The sequence below is a fragment of the Equus caballus genome, chromosome 12 (assembly GCF_041296265.1).
Source record: "Equus caballus isolate H_3958 breed thoroughbred chromosome 12, TB-T2T, whole genome shotgun sequence".
Classification (NCBI taxonomy): domain Eukaryota; kingdom Metazoa; phylum Chordata; class Mammalia; order Perissodactyla; family Equidae; genus Equus; species Equus caballus.
In genome coordinates, this window is record NC_091695.1 from 49,650,047 (window position 1) to 49,674,463 (window position 24,417).

At 66.4% G+C, this 24,417-nt stretch overlaps 1 protein-coding gene across 1 annotated transcript in view; it reads left to right on the forward strand.

Moving 5' to 3' along the window:
* Positions 1 to 24,137, forward strand: part of MUC5AC (mucin 5AC, oligomeric mucus/gel-forming) — a 40,636-nt gene extending 16,499 nt beyond the window's left edge. Inside the window, exons 32-50 of the mRNA XM_070229186.1 lie at positions 55 to 15,249; positions 15,538 to 15,746; positions 16,340 to 16,514; positions 16,874 to 17,124; positions 17,241 to 17,424; positions 17,915 to 18,125; positions 18,549 to 18,727; positions 19,115 to 19,202; positions 19,315 to 19,418; positions 19,597 to 19,628; positions 20,041 to 20,209; positions 20,634 to 20,735; positions 21,076 to 21,113; positions 21,525 to 21,647; positions 21,727 to 21,825; positions 22,216 to 22,335; positions 22,566 to 22,629; positions 22,736 to 22,850; positions 23,441 to 24,137. Of these exons, the coding sequence (XP_070085287.1) occupies positions 55 to 15,249; positions 15,538 to 15,746; positions 16,340 to 16,514; positions 16,874 to 17,124; positions 17,241 to 17,424; positions 17,915 to 18,125; positions 18,549 to 18,727; positions 19,115 to 19,202; positions 19,315 to 19,418; positions 19,597 to 19,628; positions 20,041 to 20,209; positions 20,634 to 20,735; positions 21,076 to 21,113; positions 21,525 to 21,647; positions 21,727 to 21,825; positions 22,216 to 22,335; positions 22,566 to 22,629; positions 22,736 to 22,850; positions 23,441 to 23,717 (17,735 nt within the window). The 3' untranslated portion in view covers positions 23,718 to 24,137. The remainder of the gene's footprint in view (positions 1 to 54; positions 15,250 to 15,537; positions 15,747 to 16,339; positions 16,515 to 16,873; positions 17,125 to 17,240; positions 17,425 to 17,914; positions 18,126 to 18,548; positions 18,728 to 19,114; positions 19,203 to 19,314; positions 19,419 to 19,596; positions 19,629 to 20,040; positions 20,210 to 20,633; positions 20,736 to 21,075; positions 21,114 to 21,524; positions 21,648 to 21,726; positions 21,826 to 22,215; positions 22,336 to 22,565; positions 22,630 to 22,735; positions 22,851 to 23,440) is intronic.
* The last annotated feature ends 280 nt before the right edge of the window (positions 24,138 to 24,417 follow it).

Consider the following 24,417-nt stretch of genomic DNA (forward strand, 5'->3'; position numbering starts at 1 on the left):
TTACCACAACTGGCCCAACCACCCTCTCTACCACTGGTAAAACACCTGCCCCAGGTCCCTCTACACCTGCCCCAGGTATCACTACAACAGCCCCAGGTACCCCTACACCTGCCCCACGTACTTCTATAACTGTGAAAACAACCCTCTCAACCTCCAGTCCAATGTCAGTTTCCACAACAGCTTCAGCCACAAGCTCCGAGTCTACCAAAGCCCCGGGGTCCTCGGAGGTCCCAGGGAAGCCAACCCCACCGGAGCCCACCCACATCTCCTGTTTACAAGAGTTCTGCAGCTGGACTCGGTGGATCGACGACAGTTACCCTGGGCCTGGCAGGAACAGCGGAGATTTTGACACTTTTCAAAATTTGAGATCCAAAGGATACAAATTCTGTGAAAAGCCCAGCAAAGTGGAGTGCAGGGCACAGGCGTTCCCAGACACCCCGCTGGAGGAGCTGGGGCAGGACGTGATCTGTGACAACAAGTTGGGGCTGCTGTGCCTGAATAAAAACCAGCTGCCGCCAATCTGCTACAACTACGAAATCCGGATCCAGTGCTGCGAGCTGGTGGATACGTGCAGACAGAGCACAACTGCCCAAGCAACAGGCGAGAGATCACACTCAACCCCACAAGAAAGCAGGGTCAAAACAGAAAGCCCCTGGACCACAGCAACCCACTTTGTCTCCACGAAACAGACAGGGACAAGCTCAGGAACAGGGCTGAGGACAAGTGGGGTCATAGCCAGCACACCCACGGTGACCACTCTCGGAACCACAAACTGCCAGCCACAGTGCAAGTGGACCAAGTGGTTCGACGTGGAATTCCCGTCCCCCGGGCCCCACGGCGGCGACTCTGAGACCTACAGCAACATCCTCCGCAGCGGGGAGGAGATCTGCACCCGGCCTGAGTACATCACGCACCTGGAGTGCCGGGCCGAGAGCCACCCCGAGGTCAGCATCGAGCAGCTGGGCCAGGTGGTGCAGTGCGACCCCGACGTGGGCCTGGTGTGCCGGAACCGGGACCAGGAGGGCCACGGCAGCACGTGCCTCAACTACGAGATCCGCGTGCTGTGCTGCGAGCCCCGCGAAGGCTGCCCGCCCCCGACACCTGTCCCCGTGCCCAGCACCTCCAGGGTGAGCAGCTCCAGCCCCGAGGCGACCTCCCACGTGGCCACCAGCAGGACAACCTCCGTGCCGAAAACCAGCAGAACCCCTGTGCCGAGACCCAGCACCACCTCCGTGCCAGGACCCAGACCGACGTCCGTGCCGGAAACTAGCACAAAGACGGAGGTGAGAACCAGCACAACCTCCGCGCCGGGGACCAGCCCGACCCCTGTGCAGAAAACCAGCAGAACCTCTGTGCCAAGACCCAGCAAGGCCACGGCACCTGGAAGCAGCCCAAGCACGGAGCTGAGAACCAGCACAACCTCCGTGCCGGGAAGCAGCCCGACCTCCGGGCACAGAGCCGGCACAAGCCCAGCTCCTGCCAGCAGCACCACGTCCGTTGGTGGCCCGGAGACGAGCCACAGCCCACCTGCGACCAGCAGATGCCAGCCACAGTGCAAGTGGACCAAGTGGTTCGACGTGGAATTCCCGTCCCCCGGGCCCCACGGCGGCGACTCTGAGACCTACAGCAACATCCTCCGCAGCGGGGAGGAGATCTGCACCCGGCCTGAGTACATCACGCACCTGGAGTGCCGGGCCGAGAGCCACCCCGAGGTCAGCATCGAGCAGCTGGGCCAGGTGGTGCAGTGCGACCCCGACGTGGGCCTGGTGTGCCGGAACCGGGACCAGGAGGGCCACGGCAGCACGTGCCTCAACTACGAGATCCGCGTGCTGTGCTGCGAGCCCCGCGAAGGCTGCCCGCCCCCGACACCTGTCCCCGTGCCCAGCACCTCCAGGGTGAGCAGCTCCAGCCCCGAGGCGACCTCCCACGTGGCCACCAGCAGGACAACCTCCGTGCCGAAAACCAGCAGAACCCCTGTGCCGAGACCCAGCACCACCTCCGCGCCAGGACCCAGACCGACGTCCGTGCCGGAAACTAGCACAAAGACGGAGGTGAGAACCAGCACAACCTCCGCGCCGGGGACCAGCCCGACCCCTGTGCAGAAAACCAGCAGAACCTCTGTGCCAAGACCCAGCAAGGCCACGGCACCTGGAAGCAGCCCAAGCACGGAGCTGAGAACCAGCACAACCTCCGTGCCGGGAAGCAGCCCGACCTCCGGGCACAGAGCCGGCACAAGCCCAGCTCCTGCCAGCAGCACCACGTCCGTTGGTGGCCCGGAGACGAGCCACAGCCCACCTGCGACCAGCAGATGCCAGCCACAGTGCAAGTGGACCAAGTGGTTCGACGTGGAATTCCCGTCCCCCGGGCCCCACGGCGGCGACTCTGAGACCTACAGCAACATCCTCCGCAGCGGGGAGGAGCTCTGCACCCGGCCTGAGTACATCACGCACCTGGAGTGCCGGGCCGAGAGCCACCCCGAGGTCAGCATCGAGCAGCTGGGCCAGGTGGTGCAGTGCGACCCCGACGTGGGCCTGGTGTGCCGGAACCGGGACCAGGAGGGCCACGGCAGCACGTGCCTCAACTACGAGATCCGCGTGCTGTGCTGCGAGCCCCGCGAAGGCTGCCCGCCCCCGACACCTGTCCCCGTGCCCAGCACCTCCAGGGTGAGCAGCTCCAGCCCCGAGGCGACCTCCCACGTGGCCACCAGCAGGACAACCTCCGTGCCGAAAACCAGCAGAACCCCTGTGCCGAGACCCAGCACCACCTCCGTGCCAGGACCCAGACCGACGTCCGTGCCGGAAACTAGCACAAAGACGGAGGTGAGAACCAGCACAACCTCCGCGCCGGGGACCAGCCCGACCCCTGTGCAGAAAACCAGCAGAACCTCTGTGCCAAGACCCAGCAAGGCCACGGCACCTGGAAGCAGCCCAAGCACGGAGCTGAGAACCAGCACAACCTCCGTGCCGGGAAGCAGCCCGACCTCCGGGCACAGAGCCGGCACAAGCCCAGCTCCTGCCAGCAGCACCACGTCCGTTGGTGGCCCGGAGACGAGCCACAGCCCACCTGCGACCAGCAGATGCCAGCCACAGTGCAAGTGGACCAAGTGGTTCGACGTGGAATTCCCGTCCCCCGGGCCCCACGGCGGCGACTCTGAGACCTACAGCAACATCCTCCGCAGCGGGGAGGAGCTCTGCACCCGGCCTGAGTACATCACGCACCTGGAGTGCCGGGCCGAGAGCCACCCCGAGGTCAGCATCGAGCAGCTGGGCCAGGTGGTGCAGTGCGACCCCGACGTGGGCCTGGTGTGCCGGAACCGGGACCAGGAGGGCCACGGCAGCACGTGCCTCAACTACGAGATCCGCGTGCTGTGCTGCGAGCCCCGCGAAGGCTGCCCGCCCCCGACACCTGTCCCCGTGCCCAGCACCTCCAGGGTGAGCAGCTCCAGCCCCGAGGCGACCTCCCACGTGGCCACCAGCAGGACAACCTCCGTGCCGAAAACCAGCAGAACCCCTGTGCCGAGACCCAGCACCACCTCCGCGCCAGGACCCAGACCGACGTCCGTGCCGGAAACTAGCACAAAGACGGAGGTGAGAACCAGCACAACCTCCGCGCCGGGGACCAGCCCGACCCCTGTGCAGAAAACCAGCAGAACCTCTGTGCCAAGACCCAGCAAGGCCACGGCACCTGGAAGCAGCCCAAGCACGGAGCTGAGAACCAGCACAACCTCCGTGCCGGGAAGCAGCCCGACCTCCGGGCACAGAGCCGGCACAAGCCCAGCTCCTGCCAGCAGCACCACGTCCGTTGGTGGCCCGGAGACGAGCCACAGCCCACCTGCGACCAGCAGATGCCAGCCACAGTGCAAGTGGACCAAGTGGTTCGACGTGGAATTCCCGTCCCCCGGGCCCCACGGCGGCGACTCTGAGACCTACAGCAACATCCTCCGCAGCGGGGAGGAGCTCTGCACCCGGCCTGAGTACATCACGCACCTGGAGTGCCGGGCCGAGAGCCACCCCGAGGTCAGCATCGAGCAGCTGGGCCAGGTGGTGCAGTGCGACCCCGACGTGGGCCTGGTGTGCCGGAACCGGGACCAGGAGGGCCACGGCAGCACGTGCCTCAACTACGAGATCCGCGTGCTGTGCTGCGAGCCCCGCGAAGGCTGCCCGCCCCCGACACCTGTCCCCGTGCCCAGCACCTCCAGGGTGAGCAGCTCCAGCCCCGAGGCGACCTCCCACGTGGCCACCAGCAGGACAACCTCCGTGCCGAAAACCAGCAGAACCCCTGTGCCGAGACCCAGCACCACCTCCGCGCCAGGACCCAGACCGACGTCCGTGCCGGAAACTAGCACAAAGACGGAGGTGAGAACCAGCACAACCTCCGCGCCGGGGACCAGCCCGACCCCTGTGCAGAAAACCAGCAGAACCTCTGTGCCAAGACCCAGCAAGGCCACGGCACCTGGAAGCAGCCCAAGCACGGAGCTGAGAACCAGCACAACCTCCGTGCCGGGAAGCAGCCCGACCTCCGGGCACAGAGCCGGCACAAGCCCAGCTCCTGCCAGCAGCACCACGTCCGTTGGTGGCCCGGAGACGAGCCACAGCCCACCTGCGACCAGCAGATGCCAGCCACAGTGCAAGTGGACCAAGTGGTTCGACGTGGAATTCCCGTCCCCCGGGCCCCACGGCGGCGACTCTGAGACCTACAGCAACATCCTCCGCAGCGGGGAGGAGCTCTGCACCCGGCCTGAGTACATCACGCACCTGGAGTGCCGGGCCGAGAGCCACCCCGAGGTCAGCATCCAGCAGCTGGGCCAGGTGGTGCAGTGCGACCCCGACGTGGGCCTGGTGTGCCGGAACCGGGACCAGGAGGGCCACGGCAGCACGTGCCTCAACTACGAGATCCGCGTGCTGTGCTGCGAGCCCCGCGAAGGCTGCCCGCCCCCGACACCTGTCCCCGTGCCCAGCACCTCCAGGGTGAGCAGCTCCAGCCCCGAGGCGACCTCCCACGTGGCCACCAGCAGGACAACCTCCGTGCCGAAAACCAGCAGAACCCCTGTGCCGAGACCCAGCACCACCTCCGCGCCAGGACCCAGACCGACGTCCGTGCCGGAAACTAGCACAAAGACGGAGGTGAGAACCAGCACAACCTCCGCGCCGGGGACCAGCCCGACCCCTGTGCAGAAAACCAGCAGAACCTCTGTGCCAAGACCCAGCAAGGCCACGGCACCTGGAAGCAGCCCAAGCACGGAGCTGAGAACCAGCACAACCTCCGTGCCGGGAAGCAGCCCGACCTCCGGGCACAGAGCCGGCACAAGCCCAGCTCCTGCCAGCAGCACCACGTCCGTTGGTGGCCCGGAGACGAGCCACAGCCCACCTGCGACCAGCAGATGCCAGCCACAGTGCAAGTGGACCAAGTGGTTCGACGTGGAATTCCCGTCCCCCGGGCCCCACGGCGGCGACTCTGAGACCTACAGCAACATCCTCCGCAGCGGGGAGGAGCTCTGCACCCGGCCTGAGTACATCACGCACCTGGAGTGCCGGGCCGAGAGCCACCCCGAGGTCAGCATCGAGCAGCTGGGCCAGGTGGTGCAGTGCGACCCCGACGTGGGCCTGGTGTGCCGGAACCGGGACCAGGAGGGCCACGGCAGCACGTGCCTCAACTACGAGATCCGCGTGCTGTGCTGCGAGCCCCGCGAAGGCTGCCCGCCCCCGACACCTGTCCCCGTGCCCAGCACCTCCAGGGTGAGCAGCTCCAGCCCCGAGGCGACCTCCCACGTGGCCACCAGCAGGACAACCTCCGTGCCGAAAACCAGCAGAACCCCTGTGCCGAGACCCAGCACCACCTCCGCGCCAGGACCCAGACCGACGTCCGTGCCGGAAACTAGCACAAAGACGGAGGTGAGAACCAGCACAACCTCCGCGCCGGGGACCAGCCCGACCCCTGTGCAGAAAACCAGCAGAACCTCTGTGCCAAGACCCAGCAAGGCCACGGCACCTGGAAGCAGCCCAAGCACGGAGCTGAGAACCAGCACAACCTCCGTGCCGGGAAGCAGCCCGACCTCCGGGCACAGAGCCGGCACAAGCCCAGCTCCTGCCAGCAGCACCACGTCCGTTGGTGGCCCGGAGACGAGCCACAGCCCACCTGCGACCAGCAGATGCCAGCCACAGTGCAAGTGGACCAAGTGGTTCGACGTGGAATTCCCGTCCCCCGGGCCCCACGGCGGCGACTCTGAGACCTACAGCAACATCCTCCGCAGCGGGGAGGAGCTCTGCACCCGGCCTGAGTACATCACGCACCTGGAGTGCCGGGCCGAGAGCCACCCCGAGGTCAGCATCGAGCAGCTGGGCCAGGTGGTGCAGTGCGACCCCGACGTGGGCCTGGTGTGCCGGAACCGGGACCAGGAGGGCCACGGCAGCACGTGCCTCAACTACGAGATCCGCGTGCTGTGCTGCGAGCCCCGCGAAGGCTGCCCGCCCCCGACACCTGTCCCCGTGCCCAGCACCTCCAGGGTGAGCAGCTCCAGCCCCGAGGCGACCTCCCACGTGGCCACCAGCAGGACAACCTCCGTGCCGAAAACCAGCAGAACCCCTGTGCCGAGACCCAGCACCACCTCCGCGCCAGGACCCAGACCGACGTCCGTGCCGGAAACTAGCACAAAGACGGAGGTGAGAACCAGCACAACCTCCGCGCCGGGGACCAGCCCGACCCCTGTGCAGAAAACCAGCAGAACCTCTGTGCCAAGACCCAGCAAGGCCACGGCACCTGGAAGCAGCCCAAGCACGGAGCTGAGAACCAGCACAACCTCCGTGCCGGGAAGCAGCCCGACCTCCGGGCACAGAGCCGGCACAAGCCCAGCTCCTGCCAGCAGCACCACGTCCGTTGGTGGCCCGGAGACGAGCCACAGCCCACCTGCGACCAGCAGATGCCAGCCACAGTGCAAGTGGACCAAGTGGTTCGACGTGGAATTCCCGTCCCCCGGGCCCCACGGCGGCGACTCTGAGACCTACAGCAACATCCTCCGCAGCGGGGAGGAGCTCTGCACCCGGCCTGAGTACATCACGCACCTGGAGTGCCGGGCCGAGAGCCACCCCGAGGTCAGCATCGAGCAGCTGGGCCAGGTGGTGCAGTGCGACCCCGACGTGGGCCTGGTGTGCCGGAACCGGGACCAGGAGGGCCACGGCAGCACGTGCCTCAACTACGAGATCCGCGTGCTGTGCTGCGAGCCCCGCGAAGGCTGCCCGCCCCCGACACCTGTCCCCGTGCCCAGCACCTCCAGGGTGAGCAGCTCCAGCCCCGAGGCGACCTCCCACGTGGCCACCAGCAGGACAACCTCCGTGCCGAAAACCAGCAGAACCCCTGTGCCGAGACCCAGCACCACCTCCGCGCCAGGACCCAGACCGACGTCCGTGCCGGAAACTAGCACAAAGACGGAGGTGAGAACCAGCACAACCTCCGCGCCGGGGACCAGCCCGACCCCTGTGCAGAAAACCAGCAGAACCTCTGTGCCAAGACCCAGCAAGGCCACGGCACCTGGAAGCAGCCCAAGCACGGAGCTGAGAACCAGCACAACCTCCGTGCCGGGAAGCAGCCCGACCTCCGGGCACAGAGCCGGCACAAGCCCAGCTCCTGCCAGCAGCACCACGTCCGTTGGTGGCCCGGAGACGAGCCACAGCCCACCTGCGACCAGCAGATGCCAGCCACAGTGCAAGTGGACCAAGTGGTTCGACGTGGAATTCCCGTCCCCCGGGCCCCACGGCGGCGACTCTGAGACCTACAGCAACATCCTCCGCAGCGGGGAGGAGCTCTGCACCCGGCCTGAGTACATCACGCACCTGGAGTGCCGGGCCGAGAGCCACCCCGAGGTCAGCATCGAGCAGCTGGGCCAGGTGGTGCAGTGCGACCCCGACGTGGGCCTGGTGTGCCGGAACCGGGACCAGGAGGGCCACGGCAGCACGTGCCTCAACTACGAGATCCGCGTGCTGTGCTGCGAGCCCCGCGAAGGCTGCCCGCCCCCGACACCTGTCCCCGTGCCCAGCACCTCCAGGGTGAGCAGCTCCAGCCCCGAGGCGACCTCCCACGTGGCCACCAGCAGGACAACCTCCGTGCCGAAAACCAGCAGAACCCCTGTGCCGAGACCCAGCACCACCTCCGCGCCAGGACCCAGACCGACGTCCGTGCCGGAAACTAGCACAAAGACGGAGGTGAGAACCAGCACAACCTCCGCGCCGGGGACCAGCCCGACCCCTGTGCAGAAAACCAGCAGAACCTCTGTGCCAAGACCCAGCAAGGCCACGGCACCTGGAAGCAGCCCAAGCACGGAGCTGAGAACCAGCACAACCTCCGTGCCGGGAAGCAGCCCGACCTCCGGGCACAGAGCCGGCACAAGCCCAGCTCCTGCCAGCAGCACCACGTCCGTTGGTGGCCCGGAGACGAGCCACAGCCCACCTGCGACCAGCAGATGCCAGCCACAGTGCAAGTGGACCAAGTGGTTCGACGTGGAATTCCCGTCCCCCGGGCCCCACGGCGGCGACTCTGAGACCTACAGCAACATCCTCCGCAGCGGGGAGGAGCTCTGCACCCGGCCTGAGTACATCACGCACCTGGAGTGCCGGGCCGAGAGCCACCCCGAGGTCAGCATCCAGCAGCTGGGCCAGGTGGTGCAGTGCGACCCCGACGTGGGCCTGGTGTGCCGGAACCGGGACCAGGAGGGCCACGGCAGCACGTGCCTCAACTACGAGATCCGCGTGCTGTGCTGCGAGCCCCGCGAAGGCTGCCCGCCCCCGACACCTGTCCCCGTGCCCAGCACCTCCAGGGTGAGCAGCTCCAGCCCCGAGGCGACCTCCCACGTGGCCACCAGCAGGACAACCTCCGTGCCGAAAACCAGCAGAACCCCTGTGCCGAGACCCAGCACCACCTCCGCGCCAGGACCCAGACCGACGTCCGTGCCGGAAACTAGCACAAAGACGGAGGTGAGAACCAGCACAACCTCCGCGCCGGGGACCAGCCCGACCCCTGTGCAGAAAACCAGCAGAACCTCTGTGCCAAGACCCAGCAAGGCCACGGCACCTGGAAGCAGCCCAAGCACGGAGCTGAGAACCAGCACAACCTCCGTGCCGGGAAGCAGCCCGACCTCCGGGCACAGAGCCGGCACAAGCCCAGCTCCTGCCAGCAGCACCACGTCCGTTGGTGGCCCGGAGACGAGCCACAGCCCACCTGCGACCAGCAGATGCCAGCCACAGTGCAAGTGGACCAAGTGGTTCGACGTGGAATTCCCGTCCCCCGGGCCCCACGGCGGCGACTCTGAGACCTACAGCAACATCCTCCGCAGCGGGGAGGAGATCTGCACCCGGCCTGAGTACATCACGCACCTGGAGTGCCGGGCCGAGAGCCACCCCGAGGTCAGCATCGAGCAGCTGGGCCAGGTGGTGCAGTGCGACCCCGACGTGGGCCTGGTGTGCCGGAACCGGGACCAGGAGGGCCACGGCAGCACGTGCCTCAACTACGAGATCCGCGTGCTGTGCTGCGAGCCCCGCGAAGGCTGCCCGCCCCCGACACCTGTCCCCGTGCCCAGCACCTCCAGGGTGAGCAGCTCCAGCCCCGAGGCGACCTCCCACGTGGCCACCAGCAGGACAACCTCCGTGCCGAAAACCAGCAGAACCCCTGTGCCGAGACCCAGCACCACCTCCGCGCCAGGACCCAGACCGACGTCCGTGCCGGAAACTAGCACAAAGACGGAGGTGAGAACCAGCACAACCTCCGCGCCGGGGACCAGCCCGACCCCTGTGCAGAAAACCAGCAGAACCTCTGTGCCAAGACCCAGCAAGGCCACGGCACCTGGAAGCAGCCCAAGCACGGAGCTGAGAACCAGCACAACCTCCGTGCCGGGAAGCAGCCCGACCTCCGGGCACAGAGCCGGCACAAGCCCAGCTCCTGCCAGCAGCACCACGTCCGTTGGTGGCCCGGAGACGAGCCACAGCCCACCTGCGACCAGCAGATGCCAGCCACAGTGCAAGTGGACCAAGTGGTTCGACGTGGAATTCCCGTCCCCCGGGCCCCACGGCGGCGACTCTGAGACCTACAGCAACATCCTCCGCAGCGGGGAGGAGCTCTGCACCCGGCCTGAGTACATCACGCACCTGGAGTGCCGGGCCGAGAGCCACCCCGAGGTCAGCATCGAGCAGCTGGGCCAGGTGGTGCAGTGCGACCCCGACGTGGGCCTGGTGTGCCGGAACCGGGACCAGGAGGGCCACGGCAGCACGTGCCTCAACTACGAGATCCGCGTGCTGTGCTGCGAGCCCCGCGAAGGCTGCCCGCCCCCGACACCTGTCCCCGTGCCCAGCACCTCCAGGGTGAGCAGCTCCAGCCCCGAGGCGACCTCCCACGTGGCCACCAGCAGGACAACCTCCGTGCCGAAAACCAGCAGAACCCCTGTGCCGAGACCCAGCACCACCTCCGCGCCAGGACCCAGACCGACGTCCGTGCCGGAAACTAGCACAAAGACGGAGGTGAGAACCAGCACAACCTCCGCGCCGGGGACCAGCCCGACCCCTGTGCAGAAAACCAGCAGAACCTCTGTGCCAAGACCCAGCAAGGCCACGGCACCTGGAAGCAGCCCAAGCACGGAGCTGAGAACCAGCACAACCTCCGTGCCGGGAAGCAGCCCGACCTCCGGGCACAGAGCCGGCACAAGCCCAGCTCCTGCCAGCAGCACCACGTCCGTTGGTGGCCCGGAGACGAGCCACAGCCCACCTGCGACCAGCAGATGCCAGCCACAGTGCAAGTGGACCAAGTGGTTCGACGTGGAATTCCCGTCCCCCGGGCCCCACGGCGGCGACTCTGAGACCTACAGCAACATCCTCCGCAGCGGGGAGGAGCTCTGCACCCGGCCTGAGTACATCACGCACCTGGAGTGCCGGGCCGAGAGCCACCCCGAGGTCAGCATCCAGCAGCTGGGCCAGGTGGTGCAGTGCGACCCCGACGTGGGCCTGGTGTGCCGGAACCGGGACCAGGAGGGCCACGGCAGCACGTGCCTCAACTACGAGATCCGCGTGCTGTGCTGCGAGCCCCGCGAAGGCTGCCCGCCCCCGACACCTGTCCCCGTGCCCAGCACCTCCAGGGTGAGCAGCTCCAGCCCCGAGGCGACCTCCCACGTGGCCACCAGCAGGACAACCTCCGTGCCGAAAACCAGCAGAACCCCTGTGCCGAGACCCAGCACCACCTCCGCGCCAGGACCCAGACCGACGTCCGTGCCGGAAACTAGCACAAAGACGGAGGTGAGAACCAGCACAACCTCCGCGCCGGGGACCAGCCCGACCCCTGTGCAGAAAACCAGCAGAACCTCTGTGCCAAGACCCAGCAAGGCCACGGCACCTGGAAGCAGCCCAAGCACGGAGCTGAGAACCAGCACAACCTCCGTGCCGGGAAGCAGCCCGACCTCCGGGCACAGAGCCGGCACAAGCCCAGCTCCTGCCAGCAGCACCACGTCCGTTGGTGGCCCGGAGACGAGCCACAGCCCACCTGCGACCAGCAGATGCCAGCCACAGTGCAAGTGGACCAAGTGGTTCGACGTGGAATTCCCGTCCCCCGGGCCCCACGGCGGCGACTCTGAGACCTACAGCAACATCCTCCGCAGCGGGGAGGAGATCTGCACCCGGCCTGAGTACATCACGCACCTGGAGTGCCGGGCCGAGAGCCACCCCGAGGTCAGCATCGAGCAGCTGGGCCAGGTGGTGCAGTGCGACCCCGACGTGGGCCTGGTGTGCCGGAACCGGGACCAGGAGGGCCACGGCAGCACGTGCCTCAACTACGAGATCCGCGTGCTGTGCTGCGAGCCCCGCGAAGGCTGCCCGCCCCCGACACCTGTCCCCGTGCCCAGCACCTCCAGGGTGAGCAGCTCCAGCCCCGAGGCGACCTCCCACGTGGCCACCAGCAGGACAACCTCCGTGCCGAAAACCAGCAGAACCCCTGTGCCGAGACCCAGCACCACCTCCGCGCCAGGACCCAGACCGACGTCCGTGCCGGAAACTAGCACAAAGACGGAGGTGAGAACCAGCACAACCTCCGCGCCGGGGACCAGCCCGACCCCTGTGCAGAAAACCAGCAGAACCTCTGTGCCAAGACCCAGCAAGGCCACGGCACCTGGAAGCAGCCCAAGCACGGAGCTGAGAACCAGCACAACCTCCGTGCCGGGAAGCAGCCCGACCTCCGGGCACAGAGCCGGCACAAGCCCAGCTCCTGCCAGCAGCACCACGTCCGTTGGTGGCCCGGAGACGAGCCACAGCCCACCTGCGACCAGCAGATGCCAGCCACAGTGCAAGTGGACCAAGTGGTTCGACGTGGAATTCCCGTCCCCCGGGCCCCACGGCGGCGACTCTGAGACCTACAGCAACATCCTCCGCAGCGGGGAGGAGCTCTGCACCCGGCCTGAGTACATCACGCACCTGGAGTGCCGGGCCGAGAGCCACCCCGAGGTCAGCATCCAGCAGCTGGGCCAGGTGGTGCAGTGCGACCCCGACGTGGGCCTGGTGTGCCGGAACCGGGACCAGGAGGGCCACGGCAGCACGTGCCTCAACTACGAGATCCGCGTGCTGTGCTGCGAGCCCCGCGAAGGCTGCCCGCCCCCGACACCTGTCCCCGTGCCCAGCACCTCCAGGGTGAGCAGCTCCAGCCCCGAGGCGACCTCCCACGTGGCCACCAGCAGGACAACCTCCGTGCCGAAAACCAGCAGAACCCCTGTGCCGAGACCCAGCACCACCTCCGCGCCAGGACCCAGACCGACGTCCGTGCCGGAAACTAGCACAAAGACGGAGGTGAGAACCAGCACAACCTCCGCGCCGGGGACCAGCCCGACCCCTGTGCAGAAAACCAGCAGAACCTCTGTGCCAAGACCCAGCAAGGCCACGGCACCTGGAAGCAGCCCAAGCACGGAGCTGAGAACCAGCACAACCTCCGTGCCGGGAAGCAGCCCGACCTCCGGGCACAGAGCCGGCACAAGCCCAGCTCCTGCCAGCAGCACCACGTCCGTTGGTGGCCCGGAGACGAGCCACAGCCCACCTGCGACCAGCAGATGCCAGCCACAGTGCAAGTGGACCAAGTGGTTCGACGTGGAATTCCCGTCCCCCGGGCCCCACGGCGGCGACTCTGAGACCTACAGCAACATCCTCCGCAGCGGGGAGGAGCTCTGCACCCGGCCTGAGTACATCACGCACCTGGAGTGCCGGGCCGAGAGCCACCCCGAGGTCAGCATCCAGCAGCTGGGCCAGGTGGTGCAGTGCGACCCCGACGTGGGCCTGGTGTGCCGGAACCGGGACCAGGAGGGCCACGGCAGCACGTGCCTCAACTACGAGATCCGCGTGCTGTGCTGCGAGCCCCGCGAAGGCTGCCCGCCCCCGACACCTGTCCCCGTGCCCAGCACCTCCAGGGTGAGCAGCTCCAGCCCCGAGGCGACCTCCCACGTGGCCACCAGCAGGACAACCTCCGTGCCGAAAACCAGCAGAACCCCTGTGCCGAGACCCAGCACCACCTCCGCGCCAGGACCCAGACCGACGTCCGTGCCGGAAACTAGCACAAAGACGGAGGTGAGAACCAGCACAACCTCCGCGCCGGGGACCAGCCCGACCCCTGTGCAGAAAACCAGCAGAACCTCTGTGCCAAGACCCAGCAAGGCCACGGCACCTGGAAGCAGCCCAAGCACGGAGCTGAGAACCAGCACAACCTCCGTGCCGGGAAGCAGCCCGACCTCCGGGCACAGAGCCGGCACAAGCCCAGCTCCTGCCAGCAGCACCACGTCCGTTGGTGGCCCGGAGACGAGCCACAGCCCACCTGCGACCAGCAGATGCCAGCCACAGTGCAAGTGGACCAAGTGGTTCGACGTGGAATTCCCGTCCCCCGGGCCCCACGGCGGCGACTCTGAGACCTACAGCAACATCCTCCGCAGCGGGGAGGAGATCTGCACCCGGCCTGAGTACATCACGCACCTGGAGTGCCGGGCCGAGAGCCACCCCGAGGTCAGCATCGAGCAGCTGGGCCAGGTGGTGCAGTGCGACCCCGACGTGGGCCTGGTGTGCCGGAACCGGGACCAGGAGGGCCACGGCAGCACGTGCCTCAACTACGAGATCCGCGTGCTGTGCTGCGAGCCCCGCGAAGGCTGCCCGCCCCCGACACCTGTCCCCGTGCCCAGCACCTCCAGGGTGAGCAGCTCCAGCCCCGAGGCGACCTCCCACGTGGCCACCAGCAGGACAACCTCCGTGCCGAAAACCAGCAGAACCCCTGTGCCGAGACCCAGCACCACCTCCGCGCCAGGACCCAGACCGACGTCCGTGCCGGAAACTAGCACAAAGACGGAGGTGAGAACCAGCACAACCTCCGCGCCGGGGACCAGCCCGACCCCTGTGCAGAAAACCAGCAGAACCTCTGTGCCAAGACCCAGCAAGGCCACGGCACCTGGAAGCAGCCCAAGCACGGAGCTGAGAACCAGCACAACCTCCGTGCCGGGAAGCAGCCCGACCTCCGGGCACAGAGCCGGCACAAGCCCAGCTCCTGCCAGCAGCACCACGTCCGTTGGTGGCCCGGAGACGAGCCACAGCCCACCTGCGACCAGCAGATGCCAGCCACAGTGCAAGTGGACCAAGTGGTTCGATGTGGAATTCCCGTCCCCCGGGCCCCACGGCGGCGACTCTGAGACCTACAGCAACATCCTCCGCAGCGGGGAGGAGCTCTGCACCCGGCCTGAGTACATCACGCACCTGGAGTGCCGGGCCGAGAGCCACCCCGAGGTCAGCATCCAGCAGCTGGGCCAGGTGGTGCAGTGCGACCCCGACGTGGGCCTGGTGTGCCGGAACCGGGACCAGGAGGGCCACGGCAGCACGTGCCTCAACTACGAGATCCGCGTGCTGTGCTGCGAGCCCCGCGAAGGCTGCCCGCCCCCGACACCTGTCCCCGTGCCCAGCACCTCCAGGGTGAGCAGCTCCAGCCCCGAGGCGACCTCCCACGTGGCCACCAGCAGGACAACCTCCGTGCCGAAAACCAGCAGAACCCCTGTGCCGAGACCCAGCACCACCTCTGTGCTTGGTCCCAGCCCAAGAACTGAGCAGGAAATCAGTGGATCCTCCGTGAGCCCCCATGTCACTTCATCTATTCGTCACTCGCCTCCTTCAGAACCCACCTCTGTGGTATCTACCGTGAAGTCACTCAGCTCCCCACTGCCCTCCCCCTCGACCTGCTATTGTAGTGTGTCCCGCAAGCTCTACCCAGCAGGTATGTTCGTCTTCCTTGTAGTGTGTGCTGTGTGCTCAGTCTGTTCCCTGGTGTCCCATCCAGAAAAAGCCACAGTGTGAAGGAGTGGGTCGTCTCTGTGACAGGGCTGGAGGTTTTCTAGGGAGTGACAATAAGCTCTCTTTGAGCATTTGTTCCATTTGCATCTGGGCAGGAATCCCACCTTTCAGATCAGCCCCTGGGTGGACTGCCCGCCTGGCCAGAGCTGCTTCCCGTGATGCCTCGTCCAGCATGACTCCACTGACGCCTGCCTGTCCTTTCGTCTTCTAGGATCCATCATTTACCAACAGATCGACCTCGCCGGCCACTGCTATTACGCGGTGTGCAGCCTGGACTGCCACGTGGTCAGGCGGAGTGACGAAACCTGCCCCACCAGCACGCCACCTCCCGCCCCGGCCACCTCCTCGCCTGCGTCGTCCCCTTCGGGCCCTGTGCCTGTCACTCACCATGGATGCTCAAACATATCCCCCCCAAGAATGGTAACCTCCCCCTTCCCGCCCTTCTCGGGCCTCTCCGGGACTAGGGCAGAGACCCCCAGAGGTTTTCCAGTTATGTGACTTCAAGTGGCATGAAAGTCGGTGACCCCTGGCCCATGCAGGCTGACCATTGGGAAGTAGCGAGTCTGGTCATCCAGGACTTCTGGATGGGGGACCCACCGGGGAGCCAGGAGTGTGGGGCCTGAGGTTGACACTCTACTGGTTATGTATGACCCGGGGCCAGAGCAGGGGTCGGTGCTCTGGATGGGGCCAGACAGCCAGGGAGGGTGTGGGGGACAGGGTAGAGGCCTGGGCGTGGAGACTGGGAGCCCCATTGTGGGGGACAGGGTGGGAATGTGCCAAGAGGGGGCACCGTCTTCACACTCAGAGACATCCCCTGGCCAGCCAGCCCTGGGTGGGCGTGGGGGCGGAGGAGGCCTGGCGTGAATGCCGGGCCCCAGGGAACAGCCCCAGTCTGGGTCCCTTGCCCACCTTGCTCCGGGGAGACCACAGGCATCACCAGGCCCATGAGCTGCAGGGGGGTCTGGGGGTCGGTGCCTGGCGGGGGGGCCCTGCAGCTGCTTCTGCTTCCACAGAAAGGCGAGACCTGGAACATGCCCAACTGCTCTCAGGCCACCTGCGAGGGCCACAACATCATCACTCTGCAGCCGCGCCAGTGCCCGACGGTGCAGGAACCCACCTGTGCCAATGGCTACCCCGCCGTGCAGGTGGTTGACCAGGACAGCTGCTGCCCACACTACGAGTGCCAATGTGAGCCACGAGCCAGGCCAGGCGGTGGGGCCGGGAGGGGCTGTGCTCAGGCAGGACAGAACTGAGTTGGACACCAGGAAAGACTTCCCAACAGCTAGGCAGGGGACGGGTGGTGCCCAGCAGGGTGTGGAGTGGGATCCTGAGCCAGCCCATGAGGCCCAGCTGTGCCAGGCAGGAGAAGTGGAGGGGTCCAGCCCCGCCACTCAGGCCTCACCAAGCACCTAATGGGTAGAGCTCTGGCCAGTGCTGGGAATGTGGGTCCCCTGCAGCCTCCACTGCTGCCCGAGGTGACCGGCACAGATCACCCGGGTTGGGGGTCGGGGGGAGGCCGCGTGTAAAGCAGCTCCTGGCACCTGCAGGTGTGTGCAGCGGCTGGGGCGACCCACACTACATCACCTTCGACGGGACCTACTACACTTTCCTGGACAACTGCACGTACGTGCTGGTGCAGCAGATTGTGCCTGTGTACGGCCACTTCCGCGTGCTCATCGACAACTACTTCTGCGACGCCGAGGACGGGCTGTCCTGCCCGCAGTCCATCATCGTCGAGTACCGGCAGGACCGTGTCATGATGACCCGCAAGCCAGTCCAGGGAGTGATGACCAATGAGGTGGGGACGCCCGCCCAGCAGCTCCTACGTGTGCGGGGTGGGCAGCGGTGGGGGGCGAGCGGGGCTGACCTCCTGCCCTCACTCTGTCTTCCCCTCGGCTGTGTCCTGGTGTCCAGATCATCTTCAATGGTAAAGTGGTCAGCCCCGGCTTCCAGAAAGATGGCATCGACGTCTCTCAGATTGGTATCAAGATGTACGTGACCATCCCCGAGATCGGCGTCCAGGTCATGTTCTCCGGCCTCATCTTCTCGGTGGAGGTGCCCTTCAGCAAGTTCGCAAACAACACGGAGGGGCAGTGTGGTGAGCCCCCTGTCCCGGCCCCCCGCTCCGGCCCCTGCCTCAGCTCTCTTGACACCCAGCCCTTTCCCTGATCATTAAATGTTGCTGAGAGTGTCCAGTGTGAGAAGGGTCGGCCTTGAGCAAGGCCCGGGGGGAACGCATTCTCGGTGGGGGGGTGAGGCCACCTGCATGGCACGGAGCCTGCGGGTGTCTCTGCTTTCCTCCTGCACCAAGAGCCTTCCGGGCAGCACGGCACAGGGGGCTGGCCACCTGCTCCAGGCCTGAGGCCTGCACCTGTCTGTCCTCCATGGGACGGCCCCAGAGTCTGGCTTCTTGGGGAGAAAGGAAAGCACAAATAGGTCAGGGGTCTGGGCAGGTCCCTCAGCCAATCCATCGGGTGTTCCCCAAGGCATTGGCCTGACAGCCAGCTCAGGGGACACTGTGCCCTGCAAGAGGGTGGGGGTGGCTCCAGTTGTCCCCAGCTGGCCTGACTCCTGCCTCCCTGGCCCAGGCACCTGCACCAATGACCCGAAGGAGGAGTGCCGCCTGCCTGGGGGGGCGGTGGTGGCCTCTTGCTCCGAGATGGCAGGCCACTGGAAGGTGACAAACCCCGACCAGCCGTCCTGCCATGGGCCTCCCCCGACGCCCACTGCCGGGCCCACGCCCACGCCCTCGCCTGCCTCTTGCCCACCTTCGCCAATCTGCCAGCTGATTCTGAGCGAGTAAGATTCTGGAGGGCCTGGTGGTGGCGGGGACAACCCTACCCTTTGGGGGCTGGTGGGAAGAAGTGGGCCTGCAGAGTCATCACTGGTGGAAGGCCAGGTGCAGGGCGCAGGCTGGGCTGACCGGGCGGGTCAGCCTCTGAGGCTCTGCCACCCAGCACACTGTGAGTCTGGCCATCAGTCATTACCGGGCAGCACCCGCGTTTGCAGGCCAGAGGGGTGGTCCAGTGGAGAGTTTGAGAAAGAAACAGCCATGCTGCAGCTGGACACCCTCCCTGGCACACACAGATGGTCCCAAGGCTGGGGTCACTCAGCACTCTGGGGGGCTCAGTGACTTCACTCCTCGGGAAAGTGGGGGAATGTTCAGTGCCCAGAAGCCCTGGCCCGAAGCTGTCCCATGACCTGTGCATCTCTGTCCCACAGGGTCTTCGAGCCGTGCCACTCCATGATCTCCCCAGGGCCATTCTACCAAGGCTGTGTGTTTGACCAGTGCCACGTGACCGACTTGGACGTGGTGTGCTCCGGCCTGGAGCTGTATGCTGCGCTCTGTGCCTCGCAGGGCGTGTGCATTGACTGGAGGGGCCGGACCAACCACACATGCTGTGAGTGTCTGCCCCAGCCTTGGCCTCAGGACACCCCCACCCCACCAGGCAGGGGCAGTGGGCATGTGGCGAGGGCACAGACGTGCCGGGCAGACATTGAGAGGGTGGGCTCAGGCAGTCAGGGTGGGCTTCCTGAGGGAGGAGGTGGGCTGACTCCAGGGCAGAGTGCATTTGGTTCCCGGAGAGAAAGGAGGGACTTCCAGGCCTGGGTGCAGGGGTGGCGTTCATGGCTCCAACAGGCAGAGCTCTGCAGGGGCACATGGAAGAATGGAGCTTGAGGGGCCCAGCTCCCAGGCCAGAGCCCCCAGCAATCGGCAGGTGCCTGGGGCTTGGAGGGGGTATGGAGCTGGTGCCCCTGGCCTCACACATGGCTTCTCTCTCACACAGCCTTCACCTGCCCTCCCCACAAAGTGTACCGGCCCTGCGGCCCGTCCAATCCCCCCCACTGCCACGGGGACGACCACATCAGCCTCATGTATGCACCTGCCCCACCCTCCTGTACCCCCTAGAGCCCTCAGGGGCCCCCCAGCTGACCCCTCCCCACCCTGCAGGGCACAGGGGCCAGGCCAACCCTTTGCTTCCCACAGGGCCCTCCAGGAAGCTGGACCCATCACAGAAGGCTGCTTCTGCCCAGAGGACATGATGCTTTTCAGCACAAGCGTTGATGTCTGCGTACCCACAGGCTGCCCGAGTATGTGCCACGGGTGGGCTTGGGGCTGGAGGGTGCACCTTCCACCCGTGTGCCAGGATGCACGGCCCCTCTTGGGGCGTCAGACTCGGGATCCACCCCAGCCCCCGACACAGGTCAGGCCCCCGAGGGGCTGGGAGCTGTGGCTGCCCAGCAGTGACCTCCGTCTCTCTCCCTGCAGGATGCCAGGGGCCCCATGGGGAGCCTGTGGAGGTGAGTGTGGCCTGCTCAGGGGGCCGGGGGCTTCAGTTCAGTGCCAGAGGCTCAGGGTAGGCTGGGAGGGGACAAGGCCTCCCCAGCAAGACTCCGGAGGCTTCCATGGGCATGTGCCTTCGGCCCTGGAGGAATGTGTGGGCACAGGCTGTCCTCCACTGTGCTGCCCCCTTCCTCTGCTCGGACATTATGAAGGTGGAGGCTGCAGGGAGAGGCCGGTCACCTGCACAGCCCCTCTCACCCCGTCTCCCGGCCCCCATGGGCCTCAGCCACTACCTGTCACCTTGAAGCCCCCTCCCTCGGGCTCCCCTGGGCCCTCGGCCGTGGCTTCCCACTCCCCCTGCCAGCTGCAGTTGCCCCTGAGGCAGGCAGGTGGCCCACGGCAGGGGCTCACGTGTGCCTCCCCTTGCAGCCCGGCCACAATGTCAGCATCGACTGCCAGGAGTGCACCTGTGATGGGAGCACGTGGAAGATGAGCTGCCGCAGACAGTCTTGCCCACTGCCCCACTGCCCCGAACCTGGCTTCGTGCCTGTGGCTGCGGCCCCACAGGCCGGCCAGTGCTGTCCCCAGTACAGCTGTGGTGAGCCTCGGGCTTGGTGGGGGACAGCTGCTGCCCCCATGCCTGCAGGGGTCACACACGCACTGACCCACGGCTGGCCGGCTTTGCCCCGGAGGGTCCCATGTGGTGGCACCTGGGGGGGGGGGGGCGCAGCCAAGGAGGATGGGGCAGCACCTCTCCACTGTGGCTTCATCTGCTGACCCCAGCAGGCATGCTCTGGGAGTATGTGTGCCAGGGAGGGCAGGGGGCTCCTCACCTAGGCTGACCGGAAGTCTTGCCCCCAGGGTGGCTCACACCCCCATGGAGAGCCCACCAATGGCTCCCTGGGCAGTCAGCATTCCTGGAGACCCCTGGGGGTGACACTCATGCCAGGGGTTTGGGGGGAGAAGAACGTGCACAGAGCGGGATGCAGGTCTCCTGAGTGTCCCCTTCCTGCCCACCACAGCCTGCAACACCAGCTCCTGCCCCGCGCCCTTGGACTGTCCCAAAGGCTCCCGCCTGACCCTGGCGTACGAGGAGGGGTCCTGTTGCCCAAAACAAAACTGCAGTGAGTGTCCCAGCCCCACTGCCCAGATGGCACCAGGCCGGTCCCCACCATCTCCAGGCCGCATGTGCACGCCGCAGGCTGGGCACCCAGCCTCACTCGGGGTTCGCTGTGGCTCGGGGATGACACCAAAAGGAGCCGTGGCTCACCCACCACTGGCCTGTGGCCCTGGGCTGGGACACTCTGGTGACACGCGTGGGCACCTGTGTGCTCAGGAGGCTGGCGGTGGCGGGAGTGGGGCTGGGCAGGGTTGGGGGGGCTGGAGGAGGTGAGGGTGGGGTGGGGGTGCGGCACGTCGAGGGCGAGTCTCGTGACAAGACAGGCCTACATGTCTCCTGAACAGGCTGGACTGTCTGCAGTGTCAACGGCACCTTGTATCAGGTAGGAACCAGCCGGAGGCTAGGACCCCCGGGGCACATAGGAAACTGAGCATCCCCCACTCCTGCAGCTGTTCCCCAGACTGGGTCTGCTGGCAGCGCCAGGGCCCTGTGGGCTGGGGGCGACTCTGGAGCAGCCGTGGGCTCTCTGGGACCAAACTCAGGTGCTGATGTGATGAGGCCTCCCAGCCTCGGTTTCTCCCAGCCGGGCCCTCTAGAGCATGTGACCTCCATGGAGGCCCAGCCTTGAGGCTCTGCCCTCGAGACGGGGACTTCTGCCAGGAGGTGCCACCGAGGGTCACCCTGGGGGGACAGGTTGGCCCGGTGGGGCCCAGGCCTAGAGGGGATGTCCAGGAAGGCAGGGGCCCCGGGCCCGCCCCAGTTCACTAAGGCTGCCCGTGCTGATTCTCCACAGCCCGGTGCGGTGGTCTCCTCGACCCTGTGCGAAACATGCAGGTGCGAGGTGACCGGCGGCCCCGAGTCGGACACGTTCGTGATCAGCTGTGAGACCCAGATCTGCAACACCTACTGCCCCGTGGTGAGTGCCCCCCATGACCCCGCACCCCCTCAGCAGCACCAGCTGGGGCTCAGGCCGCATGTCCACCCCTCCCCTCCAGGGCTTCGAGTACCAGGCGCGAAGCGGGCAATGCTGCGGTGAGTGCGTGCAGATGGCCTGCGTCATGAACACGAGCGACAGCTCAGCCCACCTCTTCTACGTGAGTCGTGGCTGCCAGGGGCGGCCTGGGGGGCCTCAGGGCCTTGGAGTGAGTCCTGGGTGGGGCGGCCCATGGGATCCATTCAGGCTGGAGGCGAGGCCCCTAGACCCCCCTCCCAGGAGTTCCAGGGAGGCCAGGGCTCAGGGCCGAGCCCCATACGAATGGAGAGCCTGTGAGGTGCACAGTGACAGCGGGATGCTGAGTAGGCAGGGTCCTGGCATTCGGGCCCCTGGGCAGCTGTCATTGCAGGGCATGCGCCTGGCTGAGGCCAGGGGGACTTTCTGGAAGCCCACAGGCTGGGAGGACAGACAGACAGAGGCGGTGCCCACCCTACTGGAGGGAGGTGCCTTGGGGAGAGACACTCACCATGCTGGTCGGGCCTCTTTGCAGCCTGGCAAGTCCTGGTCAGACCCTGGGAACCGCTGTGTGACATACGAGTGTGAGAAGCACCGGGATGGGCTCGTGGTGGTGACCATGAGGAAGGCATGCCCTCAACTCAGCTGTCCCTTGGTGAGTTCTGGGAACCCCCTGCCCCACCTTGCCCAGCATGGGCCGACAGGCGCCTGAGCCCCAAGGCAGGAGTAGGGAGCCCCCCATGCAGTACTGGCAGGGGCACCGCCCTCCTGCATGGGGTGCTGTCCGCTCCTGCCTGAGCCTGGCCCAGCCTCCCCGTCTGCCCATTTCTGGGTGGTCTGCTGAGAGGCCTCCCCAGCACTAACGGCACCCCTTTGTCGGCACAGGACCAGGCTCGGCTGAGCGAGGACGGCTGCTGTCTCTCCTGTCCCCAACCCCAGCCCCAGAACAGTGAGTGGGCGTGTCTGCCGGGGGTGGGTGACCAATTCCGGCCCGGGAGGCCTGGGGAGGCCCAGCCGGTCCTGACCTCCTGTGCTGCCTCCCGTGTCCTCCCCAGGATCGACCTGCGCAGTCTACGACAAGCACCAGGTCATCCGGCAGCAGGGCTGCAGCTCCTCGGGGCCCGTGCGCCTCACCTATTGCCAGGGCAACTGTGGGGACACCACCTCCATGTACGTGAGCCCCTCACTCAGCCCGGCACAGCCCCTTGTCTCCCCTCACCCCCAGAGGGCCCTCACAGGGCAGGGTTCAGAGAAGATGTGGTTGGAATGTGGCTCAGTCGGCCACCGGGGGCTCAGGGTGCTGGGCAGACGAGAGGCAGGACCCGGTAGGGACAGAAAGGGAGCAGTAATTATGACTGCGAGGGGCCTGCAGCCGGATTAGGAGGCTGGGCTGCAGGGCTGGGGCCAGAGTCCGCAGACTGTTTAGAATTAGGCTCTTCTGTTTACTGAGACCCCGGACTCAGTGTCTCCCATGGTGACCTGCTGGAGCTGACTCCCACGGGCTAGCAAGAGCCCACCGTGCGTCCCTCCCTGGCCCTGTGGCCCGTCGGGGCACACTGGTGGCTTGGAATCGGCCGTGGGAGCATTTACACCACAGCCATTAGCACACGAGGGCCCGTTGTTAAACGCTGGTCAGTGTACCTGGAGAACAGGTTTTTGTGACACGGGCGTCCAGAGCTTAGCGGCTGCAGCTGGCCCGGTGGGGTTTGCTCGGGGTGTGGGGCCGGCGTGGCACCCGGCTGAGCGGGTCCTGCCCACAGGTACTCCCTGGAAGCCAACAGGGTGGAGCGCACATGCAGGTGCTGCCAGGAGCTGCGGGTTTCGCTGAGGAACGTGACCCTGCACTGCGCCGACGGCTCCAGCCGGGCCTTCAGCTACACCGAGGTGGAGGAGTGCGGCTGCGTGGGCCTGCGGTGCAACTCCCACAGTGGCGGCCCAGAGGAGCTGGGGCCTGTGCAGATCGGTGACGAGCAGAGCCGGGAGACAGAGCACAGGCGCCGGAAAAGAGAGGCCCAGGGGTCTGGGCCTCACCAGTAGCCTGCCCAGAGCCCTGTCCTTGGGGTCCCAGGGTGGCCTCCCTCCTGGACTGACCGACAAGAGTGTCCTTTACTCCCTGTGGTCTCAGCTTCCAAGGCCAGCGGAACCTGAGCCCTGGCCCGAGTGACCCGAGTCTAGGATGCACCGTCCACCCACCTCTACCCTCTCCAGGGTTCAGCTGGCCCTGGACGTGTGGTGGCCCTGACCAGCCTGAAGCCACCTGCTCGGGACTAGCCGGGCAGGCAGGGCTCCTCCGGCCGTGGATCCAGGCTGCTCTTCCCAGACATAAGCATCACATGAGGGTCTTAATGATGGTCACTCGGACGTGGTGATTGGCTGCTCGGCCGGCCGCCAGGAGGAGGAGCCTCTGCTACCTGGGCCCTGGGCCAGTTTCACAAATACACTTGGAGCATTTCGCAACTTGTGGACCCTGTGTGATTTTTAACCTTGTCCGTAAAACCAGGAACAGGCCCGGGGCAGACCCAGGCACCGAAGGCTCACGCTGTAGGCTGGCCACTGCACACTTGGCAGCCCAGGGAGGGCCACCTGCTGCCTCCGTCTGCTGGTGGGAGAGCATCCACCCATTGGGGCGGACAGAGGGAGGGAGTGAACGAGTGGACGAGGGACAGTGGACCAGCCCAGAGCTTCAGGATGCATTTACCACCCAGCTGACCACGTCAGTCACGAGAGGGCTGCACTT